At 29.3% G+C, this 12,111-nt stretch overlaps 1 protein-coding gene across 1 annotated transcript; it reads left to right on the top strand.

Moving 5' to 3' along the window:
- Window positions 1-6,883: 6,883 nt before the first annotated feature.
- On the top strand, window positions 6,884-8,168 carry LOC123195869. The gene is made up of 3 exons (XM_044609733.1): window positions 6,884-7,153; window positions 7,243-7,468; window positions 7,557-8,168. Exons 1-3 carry the CDS (start codon window positions 6,950-6,952, stop codon window positions 7,979-7,981), a joined length of 855 nt encoding a protein of 284 aa, XP_044465668.1. The 5' UTR covers window positions 6,884-6,949; the 3' UTR covers window positions 7,982-8,168.
- The last annotated feature ends 3,943 nt before the right edge of the window (window positions 8,169-12,111 follow it).

Below are 12,111 nucleotides of genomic sequence, written 5' to 3'. Positions count from 1 at the left end.
TTTGTTTCATACTGCTCTTGTTCTCATGTATTCAACCATGCATCAACAAGTCAATGATAGATGGGACTCTCAAATTCTTATTTAAAAATATTTAAAGTTGTGAAAGATCTTCACTAATGGAGTATTCAATTCCATTAGTGAAAAATACTTTAGTTGGTTTAGTTGTATTTGAATTGATAATTGTTCATTATCTTTGATTGAGAATTTGAGGATGTGGGAGTCGGGCTAGGGTTTTGATTTGGATCTGATTGGGGTCTAGGGAATTAAGATTGGTTGTGATAGTAGTAGTGGTGATAGGGGTGTTAATGGTGGAATGAGGTGAAGCAAATGGAACACAAAAGACAAGAGAAGCAAGCGAAGATGCTCTATGGTTGATAATTCATTATTTATTTCCGCAAACGTTGCGTGGGACATGGTTATTCGGCCAAAAGTTAAATAAAAATTAATTCCATTGTCACTCGCTGCAAAAGTTCTACCGATTCAATAGTATTAAATTATAAAAAAAATGAACCAGTTGGCATTAACTTTTACACTTTTGTCTTTTGGTGGATGCCCGGATCATACCAGTAAGATTCTCTGCTTGCCAATTCTCCTCATAATTTAACCAGGTAGAGATTAGCATATCCATCAACTCCCACTGTCTCCCTAGGGATATTCTATCCTCTACTTGTTCAGGGTTTAGGGTTTCGTAAGCCTTACATCTCTATTTCACAGAAGCCTGTTTTATATTACAAACTTCTATTAAAGACTTCAACTTTTGCTTTAAGAAGTTCAAGCCTGAACTTCAAGACAAAAAAAAGGTAAAAATGCACTGATATTAATTAATATATGGGAAACATAGGACAGATAACGTCTTGTATTATATCACCAGATTATTACCTACCATATAAAGTCATGACTGTTCAGGTATTTTTTATGCCAATTCAGCATAAAATATCTTCCTTATAGTCCTAAAGTTCATCATCCCATATCTTGTAATGTCTATTTCTGTCCTCTTCTCACTGGTTCGATTATGGATAATCATCACCTTCAAGGATATCAAAGTTGGAAACATTAACATCACTATATATATACATATTCTCTCTTAAACTTTCATAAAAAGAGAAGACTTAGTTAAATAGGCGAAGGTCGAGTCTCTGATAAAATATTAAATAATTCTTAAAAACCCTAAAAGCAGTTTTCCAATCAATTTAGGATGGGAATTCTATCCAGATCCATTAATATATATAAACACACACATGTTTATCTCGTTTGAATAAATAAACAAATACACAAAAAAAATAAGTTATATTTACCCCATTTAAATATATACATAAATATACACATAAAATAAAATTATATTTATTTCATTTAAATATATATATATATATATATATATATATATATATATATATATATATATATATATATATATATATATATAAAATCTCATAAATAGATGATTTTTAATTAAATATAAACTTTTAACTCCTCTAAAAACCTTATATTACTCATGAACTGCATATAATCCACTTGAACTTCTAGTAGCTGTTTCTACTCAACCCGTTTCTCAATAAGGACTAATAAGTGATATTTAATTATATAATAAATATATTTTATTTATATTCCCAAAATAACCTCCGATAACATTCTTCATAAATATGTACAAATGTAGATGATAATATATTAGAACAAGTCACTGTCTCTGTATGTGATTTTCGTGTTGCAATTATTAATAAGTTTTTATCTTCATCATTATCCTTGAAACTGCAAAGAAGTTGTCCACGGTGACAACTGACAAAGCCTGCACATCATTATTTTAAAATGTTTGTTGCCTATATTCCTTCTTGTGGTTGAAAATTCATCCATCGTGTAGCACATTTTAAATAATACTTAATTAATTTCGAATTGCCTATCGTGTTCTTGACAAGGAAGTGACCGATTTTGATTTATTCCTACCACACATCAATCTTTCAAAATAACATGTTGGATATTTATAAACACTTACAATTCTTCAAATTGATCATCATTGTTGCACATTATATAAATGGATATACGTAAACATTCTTTGAATTATTGATAGAGATGACAATTCGATCCATAAAATTGAAGTTTTGATCTCTCTTTCTTTGAATAAAGAGAAGATTTTTTAATAAATATGGGACAGAGATGCACGTGAATTGTGAAAGGGTGAGTTAAGCACAATGAGAGTGTGTTGCTTTTAGTTTGGGTATGAATGATGTGTTGTATGAATTTTTCGATAAGTCAATGATCTACCTTGCATGTTGGATAGCCGAGCACCATGCTGGATGTTGAGTTTAAAATTAGCGCGTTTGATTTAAGTAATATTTTATTATTAAAAAAAATTATTGCAAAGATAAAGAGTTATAAGATTATTGAATATAAATTATTATTGTATTCAATTATAAGTAATAAAAGAATATAAAAATATTATTTTATTTAAATATCTTTACGTATAATTATTTTAATATATTTTTAAAATATTAATTATTTTTTATTACATGATGACCAAATAAAGTAATATTAATAATAAAATATATTACTAAAGTAATATGTTATTCTTCCTAACCAAAAATTATCTTAAAAGTTTTGAATTATTATAAATATATCATAACACCTAATAAATATTCAATTATTTTCTAGCGGAGATGAGGAGAGGAAAGTATGAAAACTTTTCTTGTAGGGATAGTAGTGGTAGAGGAAAGAAATTTTTTCTGCGGGAGGGAACAGGGATTCCTCATCACCCCTGTATCAAAGAGGGGGTCAAGATAAAAAATATTTTCCTTACAAGAATGAAAATAATGATTAAGATATTCAATTTCTATCTTATCTATTGTCATCTTTAATTATTCAATATTTATTCTATCCATTGTCGTACTAGAGGTGTTTGCATATCAATATTTAGAATTATCTTAAAATTTTGTCTTCAATGGAAGAATGCTTCAGGATCATGACCCATTTATTTAAAATTATATATAAAGTCTGAAAAAACTCATTCTAAAGATAAGAATCAAACCTTCATGAGATGCGTTGGTGCCATTGCGCTGAATGAGCTGCGTATGCATCAAGAATTGTGCAAGCATATTTGTAAGAACATACATTACCTGTAACATCAATCATAATCGTTTTGTCATTTGCTCCAAAAACATATATTGTTTATTATTGTTTTGAAAAAAAAAAAAGAAAGAGTCCATTATAATATTAGCCATTTGCAACAGGATCATCATATAACACTTTTTCTTGGAGTGACTCTGCTAGTTCATTCAGAAGAAGATAAACAATGGGCAATGATGATCTTGAGGGAATTGTTTGACATGTATAAATGGCAAAGAGTTGGGAAATCAAGTTGTCTAATAAGCGCTAGTATCCCTATATGGGATAAGGATTGATTTGAATAATTGAATAGATTTAATTTGTTTGTTGAGCGTGACTTGTCACCTTCAACACACTATAGTATATCAATAACAATAAAATGATAGATATTTATTTAAAGTATATAAATATATACATATTTATATATATTATCACATGATTGAAAGATTTTTAAATTAAAAAATAAAATAATATTCAATCATATGATGATATATATAAGTATATATATAATTGTATACTCAAAGTGGTCATATATAGTATTACTCCATCAATAAATATGTATATACACACACGATGATACGTTATTTGTATACTTAATTATGTAACTCAAAGTGTATATATAACATTTTTTTTGTTAACTAAAGACTTCGTCCGTATTGATTAGATGGGAAAACCCGAGGTGTAATGATTGGACTTACAACCATTATATCAAGTAAGTCGAAGTTTTATAAACATAACAAAAATTAGAATCCAGAGTTTCTCTGTAGAATTTTTAATACTCCACTATTTTTATTAACCTTTAGAATCAAATGTGCGTACACATTCTCCTTAAAAATTTTAATACTTTACCAATTTTACCAATTCTTGAGATCAAATGTACACATGACATTGCTTATAGTATATTCATTAAACTAGTTGTAAACATTGGTTCATGAATTATAAATCAGCCTTGCTCGTTGGAACATGAATCAGTTATCCACAGTGTAACAACTTGTAATTAGTTTATCTCCTTTGGCCAGTTTGACACACAGAAGAAAACTATTATATCTTCCGATTGCTATTGAGAGTTTAAGAAAATGACTTAAAACGCTAAAGCTTTATCTAATTATTACTTTTTTACAAGTTTTTAAATTGTTCACTGAAGAAAATATATAATTAATTAAAGTGTCATTTTATCTTATAAAAAATAAATTATGGTGTATATCTTGTAAATGTCCAACTTAAGGTTTCCAATTGTTTAAGCCACCCATAATTTGTAAACAATAAACTCATATATATTTACTTTGTGTATATAAATAAATATATATTTTATATATATTAACATATGATCAAATGATTTTAAATTAACGATAATATAATATTTAATTATATGATGATACATAAAATTATATATTTATTTATATTTTTAAAATAATTATATATAATATTTCTCAAATTCTAGTTAAAATTTTACCCTAAGTAACTACGAATCACATCTAAATTAAATGTGGTGAAAAAGTTAGAGAAATAACCTGCTTCACAACTGTTCTGTTTTCGGTCAAGCAAACCTGAAATCTGCAGTAGGTCGGAAACATTAAAACAGTTTCAATGGTTCTGAAACAAAATATTTTTAAAGCAAACAAAAAGTATCTCTTCGTTTAAATAACAATATTTACAAGGATCATACTAATTAGCCAAGATCCTATGCACTGAACTTATAGGCCAAAAGACTTATTCCCATTCAAGGTTTTATTAAATTGTCATGACTCTACTTCGTTAAGTTTTAAAAAGGCCAAAGGACTATTTCCCACCTAAGATATGCTTTTTTTTCAAATTTCTTATGTTAACTTTGAAAATCTCATTTAACCACCTATAGGTTGTTAGATTTAATTGAGTTTGTTGGTTATATCATTTTTTCTCTAAAACCCTAAAAACTAACATTTTCTCTCTAACCCAAGTTTTCAAAAATTATATTTTCCCCCCTAAGATTTCCAAACTTCAGATTTAATTTTTTCGATAACGACTAGCGATCTCCAAGCACCTACTCTCCCTCTTCAACGACCCCTCTTTCTGGTCATACACTTTTGACGTTGTATGACGTCATCGTCGACAAAAACGACGAGATGAAGATGACTCATCTTTGTCTCTGGCGAAGACAAATCGTCTTCGTCGATGACGACACCTAGGAGGGGAAGACGTCGCATGGTCGGAAAGAGGAGACGCCAAGGAGGAAGAGACGTCGCTTGGAGATCGTCGGTCGTTGCCGAAAAATTCAATCTGAAAGTTTGGAAACCTTAGGGGGGAAAAATTGTTTTTGAAAACTTAGGTTGGGGAAAAATTGTTAGTTGTTAGGGTTTGGGGATAAAAAAAAATTAAATTTAAGTTTATTTTTAATATTACAAATAAAGTGACGATTTTACTTTTAAATCCGTCAAACTGTTGTTTTTTTTAACAGCACATGGGTAGGTAAATAAGCTTTTCAAAGTTAACGGGGGAAATTTATAAAAAAAAAACATACCTTAGGAGGGAAATAGTCGTTTAGCCTTTTAAAAACTTAAATATTTATTTATAGATTATTAAACTTGACAAAATTTGATAGTTATAAAGATAAAATTATCATTTAACTATTGAGAGTAAAAAATAAAATAAAATATTATCTCATTTTTTTCTTAAATCCTAAAAATAAACAATTTTTCCTCAAACTTAAGTTTTGCAAAGTTATATTTATCCCCTAATATTTCAAATTTTCAGTGAGTGTTTCCAGCAAACGACCGTTTTCTTCAATTCTCTTTTAGCAACATCTATCCCTCTTTGACATTGTCTCATTCCCAACCATCTCTTAGTGTCATACTCATTCATCATTCGAATGAATGATTTGTCTAAAGACGAATTATTTGTTTGGATGACAAATATTTTGTCTAGACGAATCATCTTCGTCTAGATAATTTATCGTCATTTTGACGAAAATGAAATCGTAATTATTTTTATCTTTGTCTAGACGGTGATAAATCATTTAGACAAAATATATATATATTATATGATACTAATTTTTTATATACTTTAATATAAAAATTATTTTTTATTCTTATCATATTATATCGTAATTGGATTCTAATAACAAACACCTACACTGATTTAGTTTTTAAGTTGTAGACAAATCTCGTATAGCCCTCAACCTACCCTAGCCCACTGTTTCAATGTATTATATTCATTAAGCTTCATGAGATTATATTCCCCTAATATTCTATCTATTAGTACGGAATGATGTAAGAATGTTATGAGCGAAATGCTCAATTTAATTTACAAATTGTAATAATATTATATTTTATGTAATATTCCATAGTTATTCTATGAATATGCCGACAACTACTGCTTCGATTTTGGACAAAAAGAGCAGTTCCCGGTAAGACTAGGGAAGTTCATCCATCAACATCCTACGATAAGATCCTCTGTCCTCTGGACCTATCATAAAGCCACCTAACGAAATCTTAGCCGTCCATTTTCATTTTTAGTCGACCCCACAATTTCCATCATGACTAGGATCACTCTCACTACTTTCTATACTAATAATCATTCTTATCTATAAAAAAATACATGAAACAATAGAATATTTCAAGTATATCCAAACTTTTTTCTACAGCTTAATCATGGAATCAGCTGGAACGACGGAAAAAAATACTAAACCCTTAGCCAACAATCTCATTCCACGTAAGGAAAAACAGAGCCTCATGTTCGCGGCGGCTCGTTCGTCCAACTAGGACATGTGGGGGCAACTAGGACCCAATTCTTACTATAAATCTTCCTGCCAGACCAAGTAGGAAGCAAGAAAGAAAGCACGTGTATTTTTCTTTCTCAAAGAGAAAAAGGGACAAAGTTTATGGCCAAAAGCCCGGTGAGTCGGCAAATGTCGGACGAAGTTGCAAGATTTTTAGAGGGAACGGCGAGTTTCGCCGATATTGTTTTTGGGGCTTCTGAAGAAAGCAACGATTCCCTTGAAAATTTTTGTGAAAACGAGGAGGAGTCTAAAGAAACTGTTGAAGAAAATAAGGCGTTCTGGGAGACACAAGACCAGCTTCTCCAGGTAGATTTTTAATCAAAGCTAATTTTGACATTTTTGGGAAATGATCAATTTCGTGTGGGTGAACTCACGGTTTGTTAATTGTTTTACAGGCGACAGTATGTAAGACTAGTTCTATTGAATCAAAAGTTCGCCAGGCTACAAAAGAGGCGTTGAGGGAGATTAATTCGGTAAGCCTTGTATGTGTGTGCCGGAAACCCGTAGCCGGAGGTTGCCGGAACTGTTTACAGAGAGAACTTTCCCTTAGGCTTCAAAATGTTGGGTACAATTGTGCCATTTGTCAGTCCAAATGGAAGAGCTCACAAGAGATCCCCCCAGGTAGACATATATATACATAAATCAATTTTAATTAGATTGTTTATTCGTTAAACAAGATCAGGGTTACTAAGTATGATTCAAATTCCAGGGCAACATAGTTATTTAGAAGTGGTGGAGAAATTGAGTTCAAAGAAAGGAGAAATGAGGGTGGTGATTGAGTTAAACTTCCGTGGCGAATTCGAGATGGCAAGAGCAAGTGAAGAGTACAAACGGCTGATCAGTCGGCTACCGGAAGTATTTGTTGGGAAAACGGAGAGATTAAAAGCCTTGATAAAAATTCTATGTGCTGCGGCGAAGAAGTGTATGAAGGAGAAGAAGATGCATATGGCTCCATGGAGAAAGCAAAAGTACATGCAGGCAAAGTGGCTGGGAACATACGAAAGAACAGTACCAGCAACTCTGCCTGTGGGATACTCAGACCGGCTACCAAAGCCAAAAGCTTCAATGTTAACCTTTGATTTGGTAGACAGTTTGCCTGCCTTGCGTTGCAGCACCGCAGTAGAAGTTTTGTGATCAGATAAAAAATTTTGTTTTTTTTTTTGGTTTTTTCTTGCTCTACGGCTTCAGTTTTAACATCATGTTGTAAAATAAAATAAGTCTGTTATGATCTTAGCGAGTGAGAGAATGTACGTCGTTGTTGATCAGCCATGGGAGAAATTTTATATATCCATGATATGAAGTTCCAGTCCTCTTCTCGAAAGTATCATCAGTCTTATTATATTGAGAAATTGAGTACCTTTTGTGATGGGTTCGTGCCCGGTAAATATATTAAAATTAAATTCTTTATTTATTTAATATCTTAATTATAAGATTAATTACTAAATTTAAAATTTTACCTCTTTATTTATTTAAAATAGTATTTATAAAATCAAACACTAAATTTAAAATTTTATTTATTAGCTATGTTCAGTGTAACATTAAAAGGACCGTATTTGTAGTTTGTGGGCCTTACTGGATCTTAAGTCGTTGACATTTTGGGCCTTTTTTACTGTTTCATCAGCTGTCAGTAGCATGAAAGCTTCCATCTCAAATTGAAGAAGAGTGACCTTTTCTTTGTGAATTGATATTGGTTCTAGCGAAGCCAGTACTAAGGGAAGTTGGAGTACCAGAATTTTGCATCAGAACATTAGTGAGTTGTAATCTGTTTGAAAATCAGATCAAAGTTTCATATCCCACACCAGAGTAGATTAACAAAAACGTAAGAACTTGGTTGGGTCATGATACTTTCTCATACATGATATGATCTTGATTCTTGTTTTTTATAACTCGAACAGGAGCAGGAAGCATGGTGGCTCGACCTGGAGGTGCTGGAACTCGACAAGAGCTGCAGGGAGAGAAACTAGGGCAGGGCTACGGGAAACAGTAGCTCGAGGTGTGATTAGGAGTCATTGACCTTAAGGATTCTATCCTATGAACAATAACAATCCCTCAGGATTCAACAAGCTCTTCTGAAAACTCTCCAACAAGGACAACAAAAAAGATCGAGTATGCAAAAACCAATAGACAGGAAATGTGCAAAAAGAAAAGAAATTGCATAAGTGAATGAAATTAAGATGTATACATGGGTAGACGGGGCAAAATCGGTGGATTACCTGTTTTACTGATGGGGCATCTCTTTAAAAAATGGGTATGAATTTCAAATTACTAATTTAAAAATTAAAAATATAATATGATCGGTTGGCTTGTAAAAGCACGTGAATTGACCTACTAAAGGCTTATAGAGACATGAGCTTAAGAGGGCGTTTGGATTGAGTTTTTTAATATTACTTTGGTAATCTATCTTTTATTCTTTTATTTGGTTTGTCAGTAATAAAATATTACAGTAATATTTTATTACCAATGCTGACGTGACAGATAATATAGGTGGTAATCTGATTACCACATTCACTTTAGATATTTAAAGATCACCAAGGTAATCTTGATTTTATTATAATTATATTATTATTTATTACTTTTTGAGACAAAAATAAATTTATTTTTAATTAATATGATAAATAATATAAAAAATATTTAAAAATAATTATATTCAAGGGCATTTAAGTAAAATAATTTATTAGTAATCTTTTGTTAACTTTAACCAAACACAATAATTATTTATACCTACCAAATTTTATCAAACATAGTAATCATTTATACTCAGTAATCTTCTAAGTAATCTATCTTCAAGGTAATCTTTCTATTTTGATAATAAAATATTACCCAAACCAAAAGCCCCTAAGGATTAAAGGCCTTGCTATGTTTAAGGATGGATACGAATCAAACCGAGCCTAAATATCCCTTGACTCGAGTTTGTCTCGAATAACAAATAGTTTGGTTCATATTCGTCGAGCTAACATTAAAGGTGATTTAAGTTTGGCTCGAGTTTGACTCAAATTCGTGATTTAAATTTATAATTCATTGACAAAATGATATCGTTTGACAATTATTTAACATTATTCAAATCAAGGTACAAACTAAGTTTAAAACGAATCAAACCATATATCTAGCTTGCAAGTCAAACAAAGTTTAACTCAATTTAAAATAAGTTGAACCTATTAACTCGAGCTTGATTCATATTTAAAGTAAATGAATTTAAACTGAATCGAATAGAGTCAAACAGGCTTTCAATCCCGAACTAGTTTAATTCAAGACTAGCCCTAGTTATGTATACCGGTTGAAACAACCGATCAATTGGCAACACATGACATGACATGACATGGCCCATGGATATAACTAGCCTTGCCAGATCTGGCCCATGAGAGTCTACCTTGGTGTCTGCCGGTAGATCGACACTTCCCACACCCATTTGCCCAACTCAATTATGGGCTGGACAAACTCAATTAGAAAAACCTGTGAATGGAAGAAGACAAGAGGAAAAAAAATGATAAGGTTAAGGAAAAGAGCTATGGAAAAACAAATAATTTAATTTAATTAATAAAAGAAGTAAAAAGGTTCATTTTCTATATGAACAAATTCAAACTTTGATAATGAAATTATTTTAAAAAAAAATAAGTATATAGACTTTTTTGACAGTATAATTTTTTTAAAGAATAAATAAGATTTTATTTGTTTTAATACGAGTAAATGGACATAAAGTTATACTCAATCAATGATTTCATACCTTTGTTTGATGATAAATTAGATCTATGTTATAAGATAAAACTCATATATAGTTATCAATATTTTATGATATATGATACAATATGATACAGATGAGAAATGATACATATTAATATAAGGTATATCGAATTAATACAATACAATAAACATATTATACGATATGATAGATATTATACTATACGATACATATTATTGATACAAATTGATATATTTTTTAAGAAAAATGATGATGTAATAAAAGCATATCTAAGAAATTTTAAATGTTTGTAATATTTTTAAAATGATGATGTGTTAATTAAAATTTTTTTATTATTTTATTTTTTTTAAACTATATTATACTATATGATATAATATTTGATACACAATATGAGAAATTAAATTTTTAATGCACGATATAATATATGATTTGATTACCATGAACCTATGTAAGTTACACGAAATGATGGAAGAGAATTTAAAAAAAAATTGTAGATATTCAAAAAATAATCTTTGAAAAAACCTATATTCAAAAACAACAATTTCAAACAGTGATTGTGAAATTGAAAAAGATTACAAGATCGTAAAGAGTTTTTCACGGAGTAGAATTTCTTCTAAAAAAATAAAGCTTTAGTAGTTTCAGTATGAATACATGGACACAAACTTTAAACTTATTAGAGTTGACAATTTTCAATACGATTTATTAATCTAATATGATATAACACAGAAAAAATCAGATTAAAATTGAGTTTTTTAACACGAAATTTATTTAAGTTACCCTCATATGATTCGAAATTAAATATAATAATATTATGATTCATATGAAAATAACCAAACACAATTCGAATTAACTCAAATGTTGAGAAATATTATTTTAATAGAATTTATTAGTGATAAATTATAAAAATATTAAAAGACTATATGAATAGTAGTTGAAATTTTTACACATGACATATAATTGTATCTTTATAGAATTGTAATTACTTATATTATTATTATTTATTTAAATATTTTATTTTATTATTAAATAGTAAGAATGTAATTTAGTTAATTATATTATTGATGGGTTTTAAAGATCTTAATATGTAATTTTTAGAGTATTTATAAGTAAGACAAACTATTACATTTTTAATTAATAGTTGGTTGTGGTAATTTAGTAAAAAAATTGAAATAGTCAAAACAATTTGAAAAGTGAAAAATAATAGATAATTTTGGATTAATTGGGGTGTGATAGGATCAATTTAAATATTAAAACGTTGGGTTATAATTAAAAAATTTCTATATAATTATAATTCGAATCAAGTTAGAGTTAAAAATCTCTGATATAAAATTTAAATTGATATAATATAAACATAATCGATAACATAAACTGCCCAACTCTATGCTTTATAATAGTGATTTCAAATTTTAAACAACAATATATCCATTTTATATTTTTTCGTCTTGAAGGATTAGCAACTGTTATCATACCTTGTTTAACTAAAATAATATTTAATATATACTTTTTTTTATACAAACTCTTTTTCTATAAATCAACGTAACATACAACGAATGAATTAATATTATAA

Source organism: Mangifera indica, chromosome 14 (genome assembly GCF_011075055.1).
Source record: "Mangifera indica cultivar Alphonso chromosome 14, CATAS_Mindica_2.1, whole genome shotgun sequence".
Lineage (NCBI taxonomy): Eukaryota > Viridiplantae > Streptophyta > Magnoliopsida > Sapindales > Anacardiaceae > Mangifera > Mangifera indica.
This window is presented reverse-complemented; position numbering and strand designations above follow the sequence as displayed.